Genomic DNA, 25,889 nt, shown 5'->3' on the forward strand with positions numbered 1-25,889 from the left:
CACATTAAATTTTAAGGTAAAGGAAAAATGGTTGTATTGCAGAAACATGCCTGACCATGCAGGACAATTACTCTGCATTTCAGAAACTGGTACTTATTTCAAACAGGCAAGCACAGAGGAAATGAGATGCATCATTATTAAGAAAGGTTTTTACTTTTAGTATATTCTTATTGTTTGTCTCTTCAATCTGACACTGGTAAAGACATTGGATAGAGAAAATTAATGAAGTACATAATTCAAATCACTTCAATATTTTTGATTCTTTTAGCTCTCTGTTTTCCAGAAAATTCCAGCAATCTGTCCATAACTTCTAAGAGAAACTACAGTTCAACTAAATATCATAGTGGTTGTGTTCTCTCACACAGTCTTGTTTTACCATGAAAAGCGTTTACCATTTTATTTAGATTACCTTATCCGGTAAATTAGGATGAGTCTGGATGTTTCATCTACATGGAAGATATGATTTGGGGGATACCACATTCTGTCTGTTTCACTCATGAGTGCAAACATGTTATGATACACTGGCATGATACCTACACGAAGAGCAGAGAAGCAAACATCAGTAGGAAACAGTTTTCACAAAATACTTTTAAAATATTGTGGGTTAAAGGCAGCAGATTGCCACAGTGCTCTACTACTACCAGCCACAGGTATCAATATTGCCAACAACACTGCAGTCACAATCGCATAACCTGCAGGCTGCTTTGCTGGTTAAATTTTTCATTCTTCCTTTATGTTATCTGACTGAAGACTCTGTACACCTGCTGTACTGTATCCCACTGTTAGATTACCAGATTTTCTCTGTATGGCATTTAATAAAAAGTCTTCTTAGCCTCTGAGTTTAGAAACAGCTTACAACAGTAGATTTTCCCCCTGCCTTTCCAAAATCAGATCATTTGATTTGAGCATTGATTTTATGACTAAGCATTGATTTTAAGACTTTAGACAGATTAAAAATTACAAGTAAAGCAACACAAAGTAAGTTATAATGACTAGGGCAACCACCAGCCATTTCCATTTTAGAAACTCATTTTATAACAAACTCAAACATATACTGTTAAAATAAAACAAAACTGGAAAATATTATTTTCCCTCAACAACTTTGAATTATGCTAATGGTAACTGACAAGCAACTCTACTTAATCAGAAACTTAAAAAATTAGTTGAGCACCAATTCTTCAGCAGCACCAGAATTTGACTTTGATGCTCCCAGCTGAAACATGGCCTACAACTCAGCATTGTACTGTACTGCACTGCAGTGTTATGCATCCCTGTGATACCAGTGTTAGATTTGGAAAACAGGTTAGCTGCCTAAAAACTGACAGCACAAAAGGATGAACTGCAGGTATTGACACAGAAATTCTGAAGACAGAAAAAGACACAGATCAAAAGGCCAGAGTGTAGGATGAAAAATGACAAAGTTACAGTAGGTCATATGTAAAGAAAACATTAAAACAATATACTTTGGAGTAAGAAGGCAAAAAAATAATGGAAAAACAGATAAGGACAATAGAAGTAACTTTAAATGATGTTATGAACAAAAGAATTCGGGGAAAAGGCAAAATACCAACATCCTTGCTCAAAGACTTAGAATGAAGTAATTGAAATTTTCACAAGAAACCAGGAGAAAAAAAACCCCTTTATTTCTTTCTTTTCTGAACAACATCTAGGTAATTACTGAAAGGGGAAGACCCCACATTTCTTTCATCAAATCTAAACAGCATGTAAGACAATCAGAAGAAACAACCAAACAATTCCACATACAAAGCCACATAACCCTTTGAAATAAAACATACTTCAGTCTTAAACAACAACTAGCTTATCAAATTTGATACAAAAAAGGGTTTGCTTCTATAGGGGTCTAGAAAGAGGGCTAAGAACTACAGTTCTATTGCATATTTGTGAAGATTAAACTGCTGAAATCTGTAAGCTAATCATCTGACACCTTCTTAAACCACAGCTCTACAAAACATACCAGAGCTGCAGGTCTTAACATAAGATTTTCTATGAAAAGGAGTCACAGACTTACAGGAAACTACAGAAATGGAAAGCATTATATAAGGCAATGAAATAGAAACCAAAATGAACAAATCCCCCACAGGAATAAAACTGAAGGGGTAAGTATCTGAAAGATTGGCTGTAATTCTAAATGCTGCAAATTTATGGCACAATATGACATATTTGATCCATCCAAGTTCTGAGGATTTTTTTATGGAGTTCAAAAGAAACCTACCCCATACAACTAAACATGGTTCTCATTTGATGTGTAAAGTACTATAAAGAACTATACTATACTACATGTCAGCTGTTCATAAAGCAGTAATTTAGCAGTTACTAACTCAGCAGTTTTACAGCTGTGTGGTGTCTGTATCCAAAACAATCTGATCAATTACGGTGTAATGTACGTGATAATCACTAGCCTGTTTCATGACTGTTGTTAGATGCTAAACACCATTCAGGGCAATGCTGAATATTTACTATATAATTAGTGAGACCTACCTAGTCTCCCTAATACATTTACCCAAACTACTAACCATCCCGTGTATGCTTACTGAACATTTCAAAACCATATTTCTTAAATTCAAATGCTAAGCTGCTTTATTTGACCAAATACATTACAAACACCACAATCACCATGCCACTGCACATCTCAGAAAACCCCAGAGGTATTTCAAGATCCTATCATTGCCATTCTGAAACTTTAACCAAGACGTGACCATGGTACTCCCCCTAAAAATCAGTAAGCCCTATCACTGTCTTCCTTTGTATGAAAAGTAAACTGTGCACTCTTCCATCCCTCATACTTTGGCATTTATAGTTCTGAATGGTAACTTGCACCACTCACTGGCAGTATTTAAAGACACAGAGATCATGCATATTTTTCAAGAAAAGGAGTTTCACTTTTTTATCCTTTCCCCTTTAGAACTATTCATTTGTTTTGCTACACTTAATGCTCAACAATTATAAAACAGAGCAAATGCCTTTATTAAATAGAGTCTTGAAAATTGTCCACAAAAATCTGACAAAAGCAGAGGTCAGAAACTTCTCTTTTCATGTAATTCTTACCACCACTATTAACTGCAGGGCCTTTTCAAGTGAAGATAACTGCAGTATTTAAATGTTTTCTCTAGAAACAATGAAAATTGAAAAATTGGAGTGGGGAATAAAAGTCTTCTGCTGAAGCCTAGCTATGTTAACAATAGCAAAAACTTAGGAGAAATGTAAATATAAGTGAATGTAAGTGAAATCATAAAAGCTATTCACAACAGGTACTGAAAAGCCTCCCCTGGATTTGTGCACTGCATGTCAGTGCAACCATACTATCAGCTCAATCAGTGAGAAATTAGGAGAGAAGATAGTGACTCAGACACAATTAATCAGAATTTTCACTGCTTTGCTTCTCCAGCAAGGGCTATCAAATAAATTTTCTGGACTATTGCAATGACAAGATCTCTTTAAAATTTATTTATTTATTGCATAAGGCTAAAGAAAGGACTGTAAATACATAAATAGATAAATAAATAAATATATATACACATAGTATATGCATACTGTATACTATATATACTTACTCTAGCCAAGTAACATCACAAAAGACTACAACACAGCATAAGTTTATACTTCAAACTTCTGTTTCAAGCCTAAAAAAAAAGTAGATTCTTCATTTCCTCATTATGATTTTAGAGCTTCACATCCAGGCAAGTCTCACTACCTCATTTATCCTGAAGCACCTAAGAAAATACAGTTTTTCCTTATGTCCTCATTTGCTGGCATTAGGAACCCTTTCTCCATACAGTATATTTTCATAAGGTAATGTCCCTCTTCTAAAAAAAAAAAAATAGGAAGTATAAATCACAAGCCATAACACCACTATGAAATGTGAAAGCTGTGCAAAGTCTGCAATAGAAATACTGTTGTATGAAACTCTCAACTCAAGCATTTAGGTCATTAGATATAAAAAGATGAAAGCAATTAGTTGAATGATTAATAAAAATATCAAATTTTCTGTATAAAAAGTCTAATGCATACATTACTTCTCATCCAGTTGGAAGTAAACTATTTAAAACTTATACAGCCTTGCACATACTAGATGGGATTTTGCTTGCCTTTTCTGACATAAAAATGGTATCTTGCATTATCATTCAAACAAACTGGAGGCTTACCAAACCCTTAACATCACATTCAATGTCACTATTCTGTCAACAAAATGGTTTCTGAATAGTCAATCAAAGCTTCTATTCCTGGAAAAAGAGAATTGCCCAGAGTTCTGATTAATTCATTCCCCATCTAGTGGGGGAGAGCAGGAGGGCTGCACGTTCTGGGTGGATTTTCAGGAAAGGCTATCATCTAAAGGAAGACAAACAAAGAAAAACCAAACAACAACACAACCTCACAAAACAAGCAAACACACACACACACACACACACACACACACACACATGAAAAAAAAAAAACCCCAAAACCAAATAAAACCACTGAACAAGAAAACCAACCCTCAGTGAACAGTTATACTCAATGACAACTCTGAACTGTGTGAACCCTGAGTCATGTCAATTCTGGAAATTCAGCATGTTAGGAAAAATATGCCTAGAATTCCCTTGTTAGCAGCAAGGAATCTCTTCTGGAGCATAGAAGCAAAGACATACTACAAATCATAATATTATGCAATGCACTCTCTCTCTTGAAAACATTTAATTGACTGCAAACACTGCCACCATTTGTCACATTAGATGCTTTGAAACAGTGTTTTTACTTACTTTTAATTAAAAACTCTCTGCCATTTTATGGTTTTCCAAGAGACCAGCATTTTTCAAGGGTTGTACCAAGAAAATTCTGACATAATTGCAATTCAGATGGGTGAGAATAAAAATGAAGACACACCTAACACAAAGATTCTGCAACATCTAGAACAATTTCTCTAATATATTTAATTTCCATCATCAGTTAGTTCCTCTAATACCATTTTCCCCCTCAGGCTGAGGACAATACCTTTTTTCCAATTTGGTGTGACATTTCTAATATTTTACTTGGCAATTAACTAGCTAACATGCAAGAACCCAACCATGACTTACTCATCAATTTATATTTAATTTCAAGACATCTTATTTATTTTTGCATTTCTGCTTGGAAAATGTGATAGTCACTTTTACATACAGTTTTCCTTATAAAAATACAAACCCACAAAAATGTTTATATTTATTATATTTCTCCCACACCAGAAAACTGTTTTTAAATAAAGTTTAAAAAGCTGAGCTTTTGCATGCATGTATCAAACTGGCAGAAAAATATTTAGACAGACTAATATTTTTATAGCCAATACATACCAGATACAACAGATGTAATGTCAAGTTAGCAGTGGCTGGAAAATTTTCAATTGTTTGAACTGTTTAAAAGACACATAACAAGACTCTCTCTGACTGCTGATGTTTGCCTAGATCCAGTCCTGCTTTGCCTCCAACAGCAGTCACACCTGGATGTAATCAGGTCTGCTATCAAAAGATCTATCAGTTGTTTAGATCACAAAATTCATTAACAATTACCAAATTTCTTTTATTTCAGACCTGCTTACTACTCAAATCACTCCCTTCTTAACCACGAATTCTGACTCATAGCTTACTTCTGAAAGATGAGTCTTGCAAACATAAACATTATTTGACTGTATGGAGTCATATGTGTTCTGCTGCACAATCAAAAAATCCTCTTTTTTATTTATATATTAATAAAATATTATATATATTTTATTTATAAAAAAAATAAACAGTAAGAAGCAATGCCTCATGATTTAAGCACTAATGGTTGCTATGAAAGAGAGAAAAAGAAGAAAGAAGATGGTCACTTTCATACCCAGAGATTATAGGAATGAATTTGTTTTATTAAAAAATCCAATGTACTTTTGCAAAGAAAGATGCATGCACAAAATGCTTGCTTGAATTATTTTACAACAGATTTCAGCCCAGGTGTATGTTAGACTCTGGGTAAATGCAAGAATTCAAAGGCATTCTTAGATATCAAAGTATTACTTATTTATACTATACCACCATGTTATTTACACACTTTATTTCCTAAACCATTACGAAGAGCATCAACCACATACACAAGAATTCATGTTATATCTAACTGAACAGTTTCCTTCTGCAAAGTGATTAAGCATGTATAATATACAACATATGCACATAACTTCCAGGACCAATCTGCTTTGCAGGGCTGCATAACGAAGTAATTCAAGCTATTTACAGCTCCTGCTATGATTTAACTACTTGAACTGTATCTTAGCTCAATGAAAGAAGACTTTCAGTTACAGGATGGTATACCCTTAAATTTTTTTTTAAATATGTGTCGTGGTTTGACATGGAAGTGATTTTTTTAGGAAGTTGGGTCAAACCAATCAGTGGTCAAGTTTGGATATTGGCACCTGAAGTGACCACTGAAGATAGGGATACGCCTCTGAGAACACAGGGGGTTAAAAGCAAGAACTCCCAAGAGCTCGCTCTCTTTGGTTCTGGTCAGGGTGCTGTGCAGACCTCCCCTGCCCAGCCTGGTCGAGGTGAGCCAAGGGGCTGAAGGACTGGAACCGAGCCAGCTCCTGTGGATGAAAGGGTGCAGAGAAGCGGAGATGCCTTTGTCATCCCCCCCCAGAGGGAAGAGACAGAGAGTCCGGACGGCACCTGTAACTTTGCCGGCGCGGAGGAGAAAGAAAGGGTGGGGGGAAGGCACCCAACCTTGGCCTTGGGAATCGGCTGCTGGGCAGAGATATCAGCCGTGCAGGGAGTCTGAGCTTTTAACCCTTTCCTGAGAAATGGAGGCTTTGTAAAATATTACTCCTCCTTGATTTGAAGTAGAAGAGAGACAGTCTGGGATCCGAAATGATGGAAGAAGAAATTCTTGAGTTAGAAGGAGATGATGGAGTGGCTTGTGGCTGGACTTTTCTTGTTAGCCATAGACTGAACCAAATTCTCCTGACACAAGCTGCACTTAGGGGGGTGCGTTGGTGTGCCAAGAGACCTGTTTCAGTGATTACCAGCAGAGGAGTAGAGAGAACAGAGGAGAGTTGGAGAAGGTGTGGAGAAGCCCTCTATCTTCAAGAAAGAAGAAGAGGAGAAGAAGACCTCTGTTCTTGGACCCTCAGCCCCAGGGGAAAATGGGGGGGACTGTAGTCCCAAAATGAAAAACTGAACTGTTGTCTCTTTTGGTCCATGGCAAAGCATCCTTAAAGGAGCCCTATGAGCAGTCTGTCCATGCACGGTGGTGAGAGCACTGTGACATGGAAAGGAGAGTGTCACCATGGCAGATTTTCTCCGGGTGGTTGCCATGTGTGACATGGAGACACAAGGGTGGCAATTGTGTTTCCTGGGAAGTCTGTGGCACAGGAGAGACTCCTGTCTCCCTTGAATGATTGAGTATTTGAATATCTAGAGGGTAGCAACTTGATCAGGATCCCGGGTGGTGTCTCACTGTTGAGTTTGTTTGGAAATTAAGTGAGAGGAGGAAGGGTGTTTTGGAAAGTCTTCATCCAGGATTTAGTGTTTGTAGTTTTTACAGTAGTAGTAGTTTAATAAAGTTCTTTTCTTTGTTACTAAGTTTAAGCCTGCTCTGCTCTGTTCCTGATCACATCTCACAGCAATTATTTAAAAAAGTACATTTTCATGGAGGCGCTGGCATCGCGCCAGTGTCAAACCATGACAATATGGCAGTGCAGTCACCCAATTCAGCTTCACAACCATTCTAATGGGAACAGTTTTACAGTCTGGTGCTAATTACATCTGAAAGAACAGAGAAATTAGCTTTTCAGTCTAAATGCCACCATTTTGATGAGCTTTGGATTGTTGAAAACTTTCTTGTATGAAGCTGGATTTCACTGCTTCATTAGATAAACTGTTAGGTATATACTTACCACAGGCTTTACAGGCAACAGCACAAATCTCTTCTGCAACATATTCTCCAGCTGAAAATTGAAGATAATCTCCTTCTGTCTTCCCAGGAGAATGATAAAGGTACACTTGAAGCAATGGTTCTGTCTGCTTGGGTGCATTGCTATTTCCACGGATGTCACCATTCTGGTGGACAGTAGAAGTTGCTGTACTTTCCATATTTGTGATTGTAAGACAAGCCATAGTTTGTTTTGGTTCTGTTCAGAGCATCTGCCTGAAAGAAATGTAAGAAATACTTCTTAACTAACTGAAATTGGTTTTATTTGTAATATTTGTATTTAGTGACAGTACTGTTCTGACACTGAAAAATCATTAGAATTTGAAGACAAGCAAATAGCTTAGGTGGTTTATGAAAACCTAAGTTTCTCTTCAATTTAATACATAGCCCTAGAGGAAAAGTAACTGACAGTATTACAGGAAAAAAAAAAATATAAACTGAGAGTCCAGCTAGAGGATTACCACTTTTCACTGGATTTTAGATAGCATGTGCTCACCTGCAACATGCTAATTAAACCTGAAAGCCAAAATAACTGCTTTAATGAGATCTGTACAACTCATTTTATTCCCAATTTAAATTTAGAAGACAAAATAACTAGTTGGGTCACAAACTAGCACTGATGAAGGGAAGGACAGAAATAGCACCTTGCAGCTGAGTTTTCCCTGTACACAGACACTGTAAAAAAGTGCTGAGATGAGAATCTAACAGACATGGTTTGTACCATGTGGGAGATCTTCCAAGTGGGAAGTGGGAGATCTCCCAAGACCACCTTCTAGAAATAAAATCATTTAATCTGCCATCAAAATAACAGAGCTCTCTGATAAATGTAATCACAGAAGACTAATAATGTAATAAATAACCATAGATATATCTGATAATGAAAAAAGTTTAAAAATATGAGATTAGACAGCATATTCCAAAAGCCAGTTGAAGAATATCTTTGCTTCTCTGTGACTGCATCATAATTTTAATTGGCATAATCCCTGCTTTAAGACAAAAGCTTAGATCACAGTAGAAAAGCTTGCTTTTATTAGAAATTATTCCAAGTATCTACCACCTGGAATTCTGCATTTCTTATTCTGAAAATGCAGAATAGGTTCAAATAGGACAATTAAAAATATTTGATTTTTTAGAATAAAAGTGTGGTTTGGGCCACAATAATGTTGCCCTGATGCCTCCTTCTCTTTGAGCTGAACAAACCCAAGTGTCTCAGTCCTTCTTCATGGAAGAGGCACTCCAGCCCTCTGATTGTTTTTGTGGCCCTTCTCTAGACTCACTCCAAATGTTTCATGTCTTTCCTGTGCTTGGGGCCCCAGAGCTGGACACAGGACTCCAAGTGCAGTCTCACAAAAACAAAACAGAAGAGGAGAATCACACCCCTTGACCTGCTGGCAATGCTTCTTCATATATGATGAAATTGGTTTTCTGTGGTGCCAGTACACATTGCCAGCTCACATCTCACTTTTTATCTACCAGGATCCCCAAGTTCTCATCCACAGGGCTGCTCTCAAATCCATTCATCCTCCAGCCTGTACTGATCCTGGAGATTGCTCTAACCTAGATGCAAGACCAAGTGCACTTGGTGTTGTTGAACTTCACAAGTTTCCCATGGAATCACTTCTCAAGTCTGTCAAGGTGCCTCTGGATGGTGTCCCTTCCCTCAATCCCTTCAGCTGCACTAGTCAGCTTGGTGTCATTCCCAAACTTACTAAGGGTCTGCAAGTTGCTGCTTCAGACATTGAATGATTAATAAAGATATTGTTTATTGTATATTGTAATATTGTATATTACTTGAAAAGGTAAATGTTTAAGTTAAAAATATGCTTACTGTTCTGCATAAGCATATGGGTGTTACATTCTTGATGCATTATTTTCAACAGCTTTTGTTTGTATTGAACTATGTTGCTTTATCAGGAAAGAGCTATTTGGAACATATTTTGTTTTTTAGTTTTCCCTTCCTAACTAGAATTACTTAAAAAAGTATGAGCATATGAATTTTCATTAATGTGGGCTAAAGATGATAAGTGCTATGGAAACTGCAACAGTTATATCAGCAGGAAAAAAAGGCTGAACCTCTAAAACAAGGAAAACATTAACTTAATGAGTTATGAGATGACAAAAATATTCAATTACATGTACAAGAGGATAAAACTGTGTTACCATTACACTAATTCTGGGGGAAAGAGAAAAGAAAAAAGATACCATCACCAAGTGAAAAATGCGTCCTTTTACTTCCCAAACTAAGCAGTACAAAGAACCAGTGTATTATAGATATATAAATATGAATGTCTAGATGCAAATGACATTCGCTACATTCCTTAGGCCCTTATGTAGAGGATACACAGATTTCCTATGCCTCATTTACAAAGCCAGCCACCTTTAACTGAAAAGATATGTCATTTTAGCTCCAAAGGTAGCACAGGTAACAAGTACATGTTTAATTAAGGAAAAAAAGCATCCCTCCTCACTCAACAAGAAATTATTGGTTTTTAGAAGAAAATAACCAACACATGACTATAAACATTATATTTAAAAATGTCTCACTACCTTTGTCAACATTATGCAAGATGTGATGTTTGTGCTCTACAACTTGCAAAATAAAACACTCACAGCTTTAACCCACAGTTTTAATACCACAGGGGGCCATCTTTAATTACTACAGTAGTTTTCCCAAAATACTCCAAAATTAACCCCCTGTTTATTCCAACATTGAACTGAACTGACAGATTTTTCTTCTTGGTCACTCAGCTTTATGTCTATCCAAAACTGAATGGAAATGTAATTTGTCAATCTAACTGAAAACTGTCCAGTTTCAGAAGTGTACTAAACACATGTGGCTTGTACCTGCCTCTCCTTCATAAAGTCTGTGTATTTACAATGTATTTGTCCTTTCAAAAAACTTCCACCATTCTCTGTTTGTTTCTGTATTAAATAACTCAATAAAACAAGAAGGGAACCTTGCTTAATCACACCTAAGAATGTGAAATAGCAATAAAATGCAGTAAAAAATGCAAAGTAAATACTGTAACAGAATACTCTGTTCTATTTGTTGTGCTAATGTCAAAGGTTGTCAGACAACGTGAAAAAAAAACTCAAGAGATACTATTTGTACAATTGTGTCATGACTTCAAATTAAATAACTTTCAAGTTTCAAGTTTGTCTTTTATGTTAACGTGCAGATAAAGCAGGTGAAACCAAGAAATATTCCTACATTATTTTCTTCACTGAAAACAGAAAACACATTTTCTTGGTCTCTGCCTTATACATGTAACTAAAGCAGTTATATGGGCAGAGCCTCATGTGCAAAGTAACTGAAACACAAGGTCACCACTCACTGGTGAAAAAAAAAGCAAAACTACTTTCACATGTTTTTCTTAGCAGACACGTTTCAAATTGGACACACTTAGGTTTACCCTGCTTTGCTCCATTCAGAGACCACTATACTAGCACATCAGAAACATTAAACATGGCCAAAAAATTAACTGCTGTTGATCTAGTATATTTAAAATATGACCTGTTCTTCTGGGAGTTAAGCATTTTGAGACTAAATATATTGGGTTACAATAGCATACCTGCTTGCTTACCTCAGAACTCACTGAGTAAAATTTTCTGGGGTATACAGATTTGTTCATACTATAATTCAAAAGAATTTTTGTGTTTCTGTAAAGAATGTAAATAATTCTCACTGGTGTTGGAAAAGATTTAACATATTCAGAATGTGACTTTTGTAGATAAGTTACTCAGTACCACAAAGGTATTTGTTTGAACAAAAAAAACCCCTATACCAAATCCATAGGCATCTTAGACTGGATGTCTGACATAATGAAGACTCAATAAAAAAAAGGCTGAACCAATTATCCAAGTAATAAGTAGGAATAGGTAACAAAGTCTGAGATAAGGATGATGTTTTGGAGATGAAAACCACTAGCTGTAAGAGATGTGATTCTGGTACTGATGAACAGATTATTTGATTCAATAGAATTATTTTATGTTCCTAATACAGGTAATATTTTAAGCCATGGCTTCAAAAGGATAAGATTAATCATTCCATATATTTCTCTAACCACAATCATCAGCATCTACAACGGAACATGTCTACATACAATTCTCTGTTGAAGTTTTTATCAGCAATGCACCTGAAAATTATCTTCACCAGCCACACTGCGCGGCAGTAATTCAATGGTTCTTTTTAAGTCAACCATCAAGAAACTGGTTAATGAGATTGAAAATCATGACTCACAGAAGACATTTCACTAAAACATGGGGGACATATAAAATTCTCACAATTTAATAACATGCAGCATTCACAGCTTTCAGAAGATTGTTTTTCAACTTAGGGGTTTCTTTTTGGGGAGGGGTGGGGGTGGCGGGAGCATTTGAGGCTGTTGAAAGGAAGCCACCTGAGCCAGGGTCTTTAGCCATACCACTTCAAATGTATAATTTCAAAGATTTAAAAATGAGAGCATCTTCTCACTACAGATAAATCCCCAACAGTTAATTTCCTTTTTATCGCTTGAGAAATCTCTGTACTAAACACGGAAGTGATGAAGCCCTTTAAATAAGCATGTCACAAGACAAGTGGTTGCTTCAGGAATCCACAGAAAGTCAGACAAAGCAGGCACACACGCAGAGGTAATGTATGGGCATTAAAAGTACAACATTAAAAAATGTTAATGGCTGTGAACAATACAGAATGCATGATTACTGAAGAATCAAATCTGTGTTTAGATACAGATGAAGTAATCCCCTTCAGTCTTATTTGCCCAAATTCCTGTAATCTTTGCCAAGAACTTTTTAAATTTAGGCTTTTTAAAATACAAAATTAAAAAAAAAATTAAACCACATTTTTGGCACTGAGACTGCTTCTCAGTTCTAGCAAGAAAGTGGTGTAGAAGCCAGATACCTGACTTCAAACATAATCACTAGGTTTTTTTGCACACAGCATGTTTTTCTTTTCTGTGAATACAGCATCAGTTTAAGAAAACTGTTGATGGCATTACATGAAGAAAATCAAAATGAAAAAGGTAAAGTAATCACAAAAAGAGACATGGTATGTTAATTTAATTTATATTATATAGCCCCTTAGCCACAACAATTAATTCTGTTTGAAAACTGACAACACACACTCATTTCAATTCATGTGGAAGTTAAGATCAACTGTCTTGTAGCAGGAAGGGCAACGGCACACCCACCCTTTGCTCTCATTGCACAACACTTCTGTGGTTGCAGGAAACTATTTTAAAGTGCTTAAGCAAAACAGCAGCTTCCTACAGCAGTGAAATATATATATATTCCCTTTGTAACCCTCCCTACACAAAAAGGGCCTGACAGAGAACCAAAAATTGATTTTAATACTGAATTAAATTAATACTGAATAAAGGTAGGGGAAATACAATAGAAGTTCGAAGGGGGCAAAATTCAGAATGGAGAACTCTTCAAGTTTTATGTTGGATTACTCTTCAGACAGGTGTCTCCCTGAACAGGAGCAAAGACTCCAACACAGCTTCCTCAGTGCCATGTGCTGTGTTGACTGAGTCTATCATGAATACCACACTCCCTTCTTCTGTCCCCAAAAAAGGACCCATCTCAGAGAGCAGTAAATTCATCTTCTTTTCCCACAGAATCCAGACTGGTGGCAATGATTAGCATTTCTCCTCTTGCAATACTAGCTTTAGAAACAGACAGTTTTGCCTTGCTTGGACAGCTGTGTATTTTGTATGTAGCCCTTCCAAGTGCTTCAGACATACCAGAATCTGATCTGAAGGCCAGTATAGTCAGTGCAAGTTTTCCAGACCTACGCTGAAGTGCTAGAAGGAGAGAGAAAGGGTTGTTTGGGGGACAGCGGTCTATCTTTGACCTACTGAGCACAATTCCATGCACACTGATCTGAGAGCACAACCTTTAAACAAAGCAGAAAACAACCACCTGTTCATGCAGGTTTCAGATCAAGGGACATTGTAGGTATTCTAATTTATCTTCTATTTTAAAAATACTGTTCCATGCTCAGAACTGCCTAGCATTCGTAATTCCTAGTCAGGCTCCTCACTTTAACCAAAACTGCATGAAGATTTATCTATGTTTAACTACGTCATTTTTCCACAAATCCAGCAGAATAAGGATTGCAACATTTTGAATACCTTCAATAACACTATAGCTTGTGCTTCACAGGCAAAAAAAAATCAATAAAGCAGCCTAATAGAAAGTCTATTCTTCATGTGACAAACAAAAATAATTGCTTGCTTATGAAAGAGCAGCTTACAGCTGTGAATAAGAAGCATGGAAAATCAGATGAAAACCTACAAGCTCAACAGGTTCATGTGACTTATTTCTCTCTTTCTCCCTCACTCCATTTACAGAATCTGCAACAAGACCTTATAAAACTATTCAGTTCGCACACTTTCAGAATAAGTTTCATCTGACACAATTACTCTTTTAGAAGCAGAGTCGCTGTACCAATCTCACAGTGCACCATCTTGTCAGTGACCTCGCTCCCCTATTTCCTCCTTCCCTCTATTTGTTCAAGTCTACACCATCTTACATTTCTGGTAGCTGCAAGCATTTAAATGTCCAATTCTAAAACGAACTTAAGAGTCTAATGAACCTCAGCCAAAATAAATTAGTCCATCATCTCCAAGTTGCAACTGTTTGCAAAGAACACAATACAGCATTTGGTATTTCAACAAGCCTTCAGAACTGCTACAAATACAATTAATATTTGTGCCTGTGTCACCAACTGCTCAGTTAACCAGTGAAAAAAGAAAGATTAAATAGCATTTTCTATCAACAAGCAAAGCCTTGAAGTCATCGGCTGTCTCCCAACAACTCAGTATGTTTATTGCCAGTAAACCAAAGATGACAGCAATGTGCACACTTTCCATCTGCTTATACACATCCTTCTTTCAAGGATTTTGAATGAACATCAATAATGAAAGCCATGCCAAGTAATGGTGGGTAGGTGGTATAGCAGGATGCTTTGCCTGGAATGGGATAAACCAACTTGAACAATGCCCTATTTTGGAAAGCTATTTGTAGTGAACTAAAAGGGGGTGTCATGCTGCTTTTGTTGGATTATGCTAAAACCAGTTTGACTCATCAACACCTAAGTTTAACATCCTGATAGTGAGGTGAAGATGGGGCAGATATAGTAAAGGATCCTTATCTAAAAATGCTAAGGGGACAGAGTTGGCGATACAGGTAAGTAACAACAATCTCTTCTTATTTTTTTTAGGCAGTTTCTTTGCTAGCTTTATTGGAATTGCTTTAATATAATTGCTTTGACATAGGGCACACTATACTATCCTAATTTTAGCTTATATATTGCATAGTAAATAATTCCAATTAAGATCTTTATATCTAATAATTTATTACAGTAAATAATTCATTATTATATTAATATATCTGGTTTATCTCCCTTAATCCTGTGGGACAAAGCTGTACAAAGGTTCAATAACAACTCTATAATTTCTTAGACCTAAATTTATTAGTTTGGCACTAAGCCACACCAGTCTCCTCTTCGAGAAGGAGTTTAGAAGGCAAGTGGGTCCCTTCTGCACCTCATGATTCAATGAGAATTTTTCTAATAAACTTTGTCTGAAGGTCTCACTCTACCTATGACAGGAGATTAAGATTGCAGCAAAGTATCATAAAAAGCCCTAACAAATCTTACATTAGCCAGTAGTAATAGAACATCATAAGGGTATTATGTATCTTGCTCCAAGATGATCAAAATCAAGTTTTTACCTCTAAATCCAAACTTAGATTGAGAAAAAACTGAGTCAGCTTCCCGCTTGCCATTATTTTGGCTAGTTTGTTTGATTAATGCTTAATGTGTATAATATTCAATTATAGTCTTTGCAGTTCAGTTTGAATACACAGACAAATGGAGCACAATTAAGCTTGCCCATAACATGGGCTCAGTGTGGCTTGTTATGCTATTAAAAGTTTAAAATCTTATTACAATAGCAATAGTTTTCATATTCTGCATATATGACCTGATATATATGTCCTTGCAAATCTGGTCTGATTTTCTTCACGTATGCAAGCTTGTTTCAGTGGGTTGCTTTAAAAACAAAAGTATACTAAATTCAAGGAAGCAAATAAATACACTATGCTGACAGGCAATAAAGTATTGTATTTTTAAAACATCACCTTACAGAATGACGGTGCTTTTTAATCGACCAACAAGAGGTTATGTCTTTGTTCAGTCCAAACATGGCACATCAGCAAGAATTTCACAAAAAATTCATAGCAATAGATTCATATACTTTCAATACATGTTCATAAGAAAATATTCTCCTGACTAACTTTGCCAAAATATTCAACAATACTTTTAAAAATACTAAGCAATATGGAAAATCTGAGAACTTTATTCCATTATTTGGATAACAGGTGGCAAATTCATAAATAAAATTAATCTGCACTTTAAATGTACCATCTTCTGCATTAAAACACTGTTGTCTTTTCTCAGGGAATATTTATTCTGACTTTAAAACCAGCTTTCACAAAAATATAAAATATTCTCCTAATGCATATTCAAAGATGATTAGTAAACAAGGAGTGCATCTTCAATTTTCTTGGTCATTTTTCTAATATGTTTTGCCTATTGTTCCCTGTCATGAGGTAAAGCCACACAAGAAAACAACTGCTCATACAAGAAACAAGCCCAAAACATTAAGTAACTCCAAAGGCGTTTTCCTGTTTTATCAGCTGTATACTAATAGCACACAAGAATTTTTAGCACAGCAAAATTTGAATGCATGTGGTAGCAAGCAAATACATACAGAAGGTGACAGATTAACATATCAATGACAAAACATGCCAAAAAAAAAAAAAAGCAACCTTAAAAAAAAGGTAGAGAAGCAAAGATAACATTTGCTTACAGTTTTCACTTGGAAAACCACTCCCAGTATCCACAATTCAGTCCATGAACTTTTGCGTAAGAAAAGAATAATGGTCCTGGCCTGATCTGCTTGCATGACAAAAAGGGACTAAGTGGATAGCTGTTAATATGAGGATTATCCCCTTTTCATTCTGATTAGAAATTTTAAAATTGTGATTTCTAAGTTCTTCACAACAGAATGAAGTAATCGCTGTACTTATTGCAGGGAAAAAAACAACCTGCTGCTGTCAGAAAATGAATGAACATCACACTCATGTAGAAGCCTGAACACCACAGTACCGTGCCAAGTAGATGAGTTACCAGAGAAGTAATCAAATCAAAGACTTGCCCAGAAGCAACAGCTCTGTTTAGATTCCATTAGAACTTTGGAAAAAGTTGGTCCATATCTGCAAAATATTTCAGTTTCACCATGGTGATGTATTTCAGCAAAAGTCTATTTCATCAGAAAATTTCCAAGCAATTTAAACAGTTGCCCAATCATTTGGCACAGATTATGTCCCAAGATAATGGCATCTGAGGGTCCTTAGTCCATTCAGAGCCAAAATTATCTGCACATCTTTATATACACAGAAGACATAGGAAAAGTAACAATAATGGGTCAGGAAGGCCTTTTGCATGAAGCATGTGAAAACTATCACCAATTTACCTTTATTCCCTTACGTATCTCCAAAATTCTTTTAAAGTGATGCAATAAAGATGACAAAATTAGGACTAAGTGATATTTTCACAAGTATGCTACATCATACTAGATTTTTTTGTTAACTGTACTGAAAACTGAGTACTGTTTAATAGCTCAGATCATGGAACAAAAGATTGCTCCAAGTTACTTACTAGAGCACAGGTCTTCCTGAATTGGTTCTTTGATTTCTTTCAGAAAGAATTAAATAGGAATTCCCAATGCCCCTGTACGTGGAGAAATATAATTCAAAGTAAAAAGCAGGACTGATTGCTACTGGTCTCATTCTGCCTGGTTGGGATTTTGGTTACAATGCATTATGAAGAAGTTAGGAAATTATAAATGCATTATGAAGAAGTTAGGAAATTATAAAAAAGGTTCAATGAAAAAATAACATTTTAATGTTAAAAAAAATATTCCAACAAACCACCAAAAAAGAAAATTAAAAAAAAGTATTTTTCTATTAATAGGCATTTTTGTTAAAAATACTGTCTTGGGGAAGAACCCCTCAACAACCTCTAGAGAATATATAAGATAGTTACAGCCTAACTCACAAGTTGAAAAAAATACTGAAGTGCAAATAAAGCAAAAATTACAACAACAGCAAAGTAGTCTGTGAAATTATTTCATTTTCTTAAATGTTGCAAGATTGAGACAGTCAGGAGGTGATGCTGGAAGACACTTTTGAAGGAAACTAGCTATTCTTTCCCAAATGCAATTCCTGCTGTCATCATTGAAGAGCGATTTGTGAAAACATGAACCAGCACTTGTCTCTACAGTACTGCAAGGCCAAAGAATAGCATCAACAGTTGCAAAACAGATGTTGGTTTACAGATGCTGTCAAGAACCACACAGGCTAGTGCTAAGCTATCAGAAGTCATACACGTTTCACGCTGCAGTCAGTGAGTGCTGAAGAATGGCACAGCAGGCACCAGCTGTATCACAATGGAAAAGGTTTCAAACCAGTTACTCTTCTCCCAGCCTTCTGTGGCAGGCAGGGATTTCCCAGGTACATTCTGGTTTTAGCAGCTTAACTGTGGAATAGAGAGAACAGAGAACAGCCAAGACCCACCACTTGCAGTAGTCTGGTATTTCTGAAAGACATCAGACTTTGATGAAGTTCTTTATCCTCTCCTACTACAGATGCACTCTAGAGTTCTGAGTCTATAAAAAATATTATCTTCTAAGCAAATAGCAACACAATAGTTTAACCAAGCAGAGTTATTTACTGGTAGAAATTAAAAAGTTCTCTTCCTCACAGAAGACAAATAGTTTCTCACAGCAAACATTTCTGTGAGGAAAACCAGTCATAACTCTTTCCAATTGCCATTGGCTATTAGTATAAATTGCCCTGCTTGCATTTGTTCAGGAAGCTTTTTCCAAGACCTGGATTTTAAAAAGTTAAACTCTTTTGGATTTCCTTCTGAATTCTGTCATCTCCATTTTCTTGCACTCTTATCTCACTTCCCCAGTCTGGCAACTTCCCTCCTCAGAGCTTAGTAAAACTAAGTAACTGTCATACGTGTTTACATTACATGCAGAGCTTAAAAAGGCTGAAGAGAGAGAATTTTCCTGAGAACCAGGAGCAGAAGATTATCAGGGGGAAAGGGCAGTGACATCACTAAGTCTCCTCTAGACAAGTAGGAGGTAAACAGAAAGAGGAAGAGCCATTCTAAAGGCAAGAAGTATCAAAACAATGTTTAAAAACATGCTTTCACCTTCATGGTTTATTTTGTGGCTCTTCTCTTTCAACACAGATTGCATTTAGTAACATAAAAGAAAAAAGAGACAAAAGAAAAAAAAAAAAAAAGAGAGGAATGAATGATCCTGATTCCTGCCCAAGAATCAGAACATCTTAATAAAAAAATCTGTTACTCAAACATCAAAGACTGTTTAATGAAATTTGCAGTCACTTAAGTGAGAAATAATTCCATGGAACAGTATCACCAGGTCTCCTCATTCTATCATTCTAGGTGAAACGGTGCATCTAGCTTCAACTCCAGAATATCCTAATTGAAACTACTACTCTTTGCCAAACTTCTAAATATCTACCCTTAGTGATTAAAAGTACACTTTTACACTCTGCCATACACAGTAAAGTACCATGGAGAATATAATAATCATAACCCCAACCAGCTCTTCTGCCTAAAAAAAGAGAAACCACAAGAAGATCCACTATGGTCTACACAATGTGATGTTTCTAAGATGTCACTCCTGCTGCTCCCAATTTCATAAGTTATTTGGCTTCTTTCCCCTCCCAGTTTTCATCATCTGACCAAAGCAAAGGGTAAAGTGGTCTTGGACAAGAAAATTGCAATAACAGGCTGAGTGATAAAACATGCATTACCTTGATTCCTGTAACATTTTTTTCTGGGAAAAATATGGGAGAAAACAGATCTAGTAAATCTGAGACAGAGACATCAAAAATGTAAAAACATCTGGATGAAGAAACTACTCCTATGCTACCTGAACAGAATCTGGAAACACATGCTTCAGCAAATTAGCTCTTTGCAGAAATAACTGTCAGCATGCAAACAGGAAAACAGTTAAGTCAGAGTGAATCAGCAAACTCTTCCAAACAGCCAAGAGCAACAGATGTCAGTGTCTCCTCTGGACTCTCCAGAAAGTCTTTCTTCAGCCTACCCTGTTTTTTCAGCTTCAGTTAGGAAATTGTACTTCAAAAGGTCAGATCTAATGCAAATTTCATTGTACAAATTCCCTCCCCAAGATGCAGGGGTTTCTAGGGGATTTTGGTGTCATTGCCTGCCTTCCACTTTGTCTTTGGAAAAGTGCCTGAAGTCTTGTAAAGGAAACCAAGCTAGCTCTTTACAGTGACACATCAGTTACAGGAACCCAGGACACTAATATTATTTACAACTCTGCCTTAAAAAACACCCTCTCCCCCAGAAAACCAAGCAAACAAACAAAAAAATCCCCCAAAAGATCCTCCCAAAAATCCAGCCAAAGGAAAAACCAACACAAACCCAGAACACTTCTCTCCCTGCTCTCCAACTTAGATTCCATGCAGTTTCAATAAGGCTATGACTAGGTACTCTCATAAACCCTTTAAGAGTCAGGGCCTGGTCACATAAAATGAGACAACAAAACATAACAAAGACCATCTGAGACACACCAACAACAATCTAAGATATTAAAGCAACTGCCACAGAAATATTTCAAATAATTTATTTTTTGTCGAAGCTTGATTAAATAGTAAAGTCAAGACTATGTAAATGCATTCACAAGCCTATCAAATAATGATTCAGAGTTAAATTGCTGTATCAATATATAAATATTTATATCAATATATAAATATTGTAATTATATAGAAAGATATTATATAACTACTGCAGCTTCTTGTTACTCTTTAGGAGAAGAGTATCTTTATCTTTACAATTCAGGAAAATGTACTTGCTTGATAGTTTATTTAATGTTTCCTTAAACACCAATGGCGTGCGAGTTCTCCACTTGTTCCCTATCTGAAATACCAGACAGCTTTTGCAAAGATACTACACTACATGCTTTGCCAAGATCATGTTATCTCTCTAAACACAGATTGTCTGAAAAAAATGCAGGCCAGAAAACCCAGGGCTCTGAAAGTAAACAAAGGTTTTTCATAAAATATACCACTAGCAGAGATTCTGCAGAAGTCTAATAGAAGTGACAAGGAGAAAGAAACATTAAATTAAGACAAACATTTTCACAATGTAACATTTCAAATAGTCTGTGTTCTCTTGAACGTTTTAAAAAAAGCGTGTTTAAAAAAAGCGTGGGGAAGACTGGTGCTTCCCCAAACACTGTAGAAGAGTCAAATTATCATCATGTATATCCGATATTTACAGAACTCTGTTTTGAGTATGATTAAGCACTCAATTCTACACTTCACTTTCAAAGAGAAAGAAAATATTCCAAAGTAAGATATAAATTTAGATCTGCCTATATTCAGATTGACTTCTACCCAAGCTCTGGAACAAGAATGATACCTTTCTTCATGATTTTTGAAATTATACCCTGAAACACCATAAGAAAATTGCAGAACGCAAGAGCATGAAAATTGTGCCCCAACAGACTAAAAAGATCTAGCTGACAGACTCAAGAAATAAAAAACACAGTGGAAAAACAAGGAACTGTTTAAATGAGATATACAATAGCTTTAGAATAAATACCTATTTTTCTCTCAGAAATAAGAGTATCAAACTACTGAAGAAACAGTTAAGAATGAAGTAGATTCTCTACTTCCTAATTTTAAAACATGAAGAGTAGATGCATTGTTATAAAATAGGTTTTAGATAATCCTATGTTACTGAACTTGATGAAGGGAGGATGAAAGCCCAAGACTGGTTTATGATATATAGAAGATTAGACATGAAGATACAGTGCTCATTTCTGGATTTTAAAATATGCTGTTACAGATTGTGCTATTATCAGTTCCTTTAAGACAAGGCATTATAAAAGAAAGATTAAGCATTTATAGCACAACAGTATTTAACAACAGGTAAATTGTTGATAAAAATGTTACATTGCAAAATTCCCATTAAACAATTAACTCCTCCTAAAATTCTTTCTGATGACACAAAATTAGGAAAAAAAAACCTGAAAACACTCAGATCTCTCAGTACCTAAGTCAAACTCCAATACAAATTTTATATAAAAGTTTTGCCTCTGAGTCCTGAAGTCTAAGGCTTTCACACACATTTCAATGTCCTTAGCATTGTGGGAACTTACCCAAACGTTCTGCAGATATATGCACTCAGTAACATGAACCAAGGCACCTCAGCTCTCCCTTCAGGTCCCCACTCCAGCTCAGCAATCATACCGTTCTAATCTTGTCTAAAAGCATTACTTTCCCACCCAATTGTGGATAGGAAATTTGAATCTACCTAAGGTGATATGTTCAAAATCTAAGATACTCCATTCTCTAAATTACAGAAGAACTCTTTCCTAGATCATCTCAGACTTACAAGCCACTTCTGTTTTTTACAGAACTTTTCAGCATATTTGGCACAGTTATTTGCAGCTTCAACTCCGCTCTGATGAAATAAGAATTTCATATCTCTCCACAGGTTTTGGAACCAGCTGTTGCACAGAAGCGTGGACTCCAAGAACCACTTCCCTAGGTGAAGCAGAATGACTAATGCAAAGTCGAAAAAAGCAAGCTGTGACCATGATGCAATGAAAAATCCAGCTAGGCCCCCAGAAAATGCCTGCAAAAGATACTGCAGATTCTTTGACACTTTTTATTTCATTGAATGCAAATAATTAGATAAGCTGGAGCTAAGTCTAGAATACAAGTGCAATAGTTTATTACAGCCAAGTTTGTTCATGATTTGCGAATTACAATAAATACTTATTCAAATACTGAGTAAGAATTGTCTCCATCTGAATTAGTTGCTCTAAGAGGTAAAGTTTTGTACATACATCTACAAGACAAATTGCTGAAGCCCACTGAAATGAACTTGAAGTTTAAAACCAACCACTGGTCTCTCCTCTCTTTAGGCATGCTTTGAGGTCCCAAAGATATTCCTAAACAAAGTACAAATCACTATAAATACTAGTAGTTCTTAGATTTGCTAAATATAAGTTCCAATTAGCAAACAAAAGCCAATTAAAAATCCTAGGCAGGGATTAATAATGTCTGCATAGACCACTTCTGACCAGGCATTCCAGCACCTATAAATGGACAACCCCCTCCCCTCTATGGCCCTTCAGAGTTTGCCACAGTAACCAGTCTTTTAAATATTTTTTCCCTTAACTGATACTTAGTAAAGACTTTGATTACTAGTAGGTGCAATAAATAGTCCACCCACATCTAGGCCCAAACTACACATGACAATATTTGTCTGCCAATCCGCCAAATAATAAGTGAATTAAGTTTTATGTCATTAAAGTAAATACAGTCACAGGGCACTACATCCCTTTGACTGGCACACAGACAAAAAGAAAATATTTAAAAAACCCAGCCAAATAACAGAAGAAGTCAGACCAAGGCCTTAATTTTTTAGATACCTGATAGCACTCTTTAGTATCAAATTTGGTTAAAAACAAACCCGCACAATGTGGCTTTGCTACAAAAGAGAACATGCTTTTATCAGTGACAAACTTAGCATCAGTGTCACCAGAACCCTTCCCCTATTCTAGACAATCTCTAAGTCTTTGAACAAGTCTGTAATAACGCATAATAATCCTAATATTTTCAGTTTCCACTGCAGTTCAATACGAGGATGCTTTACATAAGACATTGTCACTTCTCCTACTTTCTTAATCTAATACAAAGGTCTAAATAATTTCCCTAGGCTTACACTGTGAACCACTGGTAAACCAGATATAAACAAAATTCTTTGTTTCATGAAATGTTTAAGAGAAAAAATTTCATTGCAAAGAAAGCTTTATCTCATCATTCTTTTCATATAAGGTAAATAGTTGAAAAATCTCCAAACTGCTTGAACATTGCAAAAAAAAATATCCATTTTAACTTTCAACTCTATCATTAACTTTTTCATGTTTCATTTTTCAGTTTTAGTATATAAAGAAAACCTCGGGGAGAGGAAAGAGAAAAACTCTTCTGAACATACAGAGTTTAACACAAAGAGCATGAATAGGGAAGAAACCAAGGAAAACAAAAGCACGAGGGAAAGATATAGATGCAATATATCAACATATGTAACACCTCTCAAAGTAACACAACACAGTGATTCTGCACATTGTTTATTAATTCCATTCTCAATTCCTCTTTAGAGTTCAGAAAAGATATCTAACTAGGTAACAAAAGTGACACTACTGTGAACAACTCTATCAAAAGCTGCAGGTATATTGTTTAGTACCTCATAGGTGACCAAGATATTCCTCATGCCTACAACAGAAAAAAAAAATCTTAGTGACTATGATTCTGCTCCACTCTAAATGTCATTACTATGTAGGATTTAAGGCCCTCTACATTATTTCAAGCAGTAAATAAAACAAACTCGTAAAACCACGCTTTGTTATTCTTCCATCTACACTCAGGAATGATAAGTTTTCATTTACCAGATGATTCCCCTTTCCACCTCCTCGAAAACTGTTCACAAAGATCCCCATTTAACACTTGGCCTAACTACAGGCACAAGCACTGTGTCACCACGACCACATCTAGGATAGTGTGTAGGCTGGGATAGATTCTGCCCATCACTTAAGACAGGCAGTCAGATCGCAAGAAGGGTCTGGTGGGTTGCCCTTGGCTGGAGGCCAGGTGCCCACTAAGCCACTCTACCACTCCCCTTTTCAGATGGACAGGCGAGAAAAGATGGAAAACAACTCATAGGTTGAGATAAGGCAGTTTAGTAAAGCAAAAGCGAAAGTTCATGCACACATAAGCAAAGACAAAAAAACCCTATTCTCCGCTTCCCATCAGCAAGCAATGTTCAGCCACTTCCCATGAAGCTGGGCTGCAGCATGTGTCACAGTTGCTCTGGAAGGCAAACACTGTAAATAACCAGTGCTCTCCCTTCCTCCTCCTTTCCTTAGATTTTGTAACTGAGCTGATGTCATATGGTGTGGAATATTCCTTTGGTCAGTTTGGGTCAGCTGTCCTCTGCTAAGATTTTGCCCACCCACAAGCTGCTGGTGGGAGGGTGGAATGATGGAGAGACAGAGCTGATGCTGTGCAGAGCTGCTCAGCAGCAGCCAAAACACTGAAGTGTCACCGGCACCTTTGTAGGTACCAATGCAAAGCACAGCACTGTGAGGGCACCTGTGGGAAAATGAACTCCATCTCAGCCAAACCCAATACAAAGAGGTGCAGCAGGGGTTATGGCAGTTAAATGATTCTTGTACTCAACAAAGGATTTTAGAAACCTAGAATCGAAAATCAAAATAATTTAAGAAGTGGTTTTTGAGCTTCTTTCTTCCAGACAAAGGCTTTTGTGGACAGCAGAAAGAGTAATGGAAGGATGCCTTCTCTGATGAAGGATCCTAGCTCATCTGATATGGAAACTTCCTAAAACCAAATTATCTCCCTCTCAGACTATGTCCTGTTAAGCAGTGTAAGCACAGCAGCTGAGTCACACTGAAGATTTGATGTCATTTTATGTGTTGTACACAATCTCCACCAGAAAGAAGAAAAAGAGTGGGCAACAGGTGAAACAATCAAATCCTTGAGAGAAAAAATGAGAGTGAATTGAGAGAGAAAGGCCAATATGACATGTATTAGAAACTGATACATCAGAACACCATATTTTCCAGAAAAATCTGAGTACCCCATATTCTAAAACGTGGATGTTACTTGAATAGTCTGCAAGTCTGGAATGCATTACTAGGTCAAAAGTACAGATTAGTATGCCAAGTCTGAGCCCAAACTTCTCTCAAAAGCAGCTGCTTTTCCACTTTCCCTATCCCCACTTCCCCTCTCAACTA

General features: G+C 36.4%; 1 protein-coding gene across 6 annotated transcripts in view; it reads right to left on the minus strand.

The window, feature by feature from the left end:
* The window catches only part of JAK2 (Janus kinase 2), a 90,466-nt gene that overhangs the window by 38,492 nt on the left and 26,085 nt on the right, over positions 1-25,889 (minus strand). For 3 of the 6 annotated variants that reach the window (XM_068176087.1, XM_068176091.1, XM_068176088.1), the window contains 2 exons: positions 7,892-8,142; positions 410-533 (listed from right to left, as the gene is read on the minus strand). In XM_068176087.1, the coding sequence (XP_068032188.1) occupies positions 410-533; positions 7,892-8,111 (344 nt within the window). In that variant the 5' untranslated portion in view covers positions 8,112-8,142. Of the gene's footprint in view, positions 1-409; positions 534-7,891; positions 8,143-18,573; positions 19,796-19,848; positions 20,410-22,226; positions 23,919-25,889 lie in introns of those variants that run through there. The other 3 variants (XM_068176090.1, XM_068176089.1, XM_068176092.1) reach the window with 3 other exon arrangements.

Source organism: Anomalospiza imberbis, chromosome Z, assembly GCF_031753505.1.
Source record: "Anomalospiza imberbis isolate Cuckoo-Finch-1a 21T00152 chromosome Z, ASM3175350v1, whole genome shotgun sequence".
NCBI classification, from domain to species: Eukaryota; Metazoa; Chordata; class Aves; order Passeriformes; family Viduidae; genus Anomalospiza; species Anomalospiza imberbis.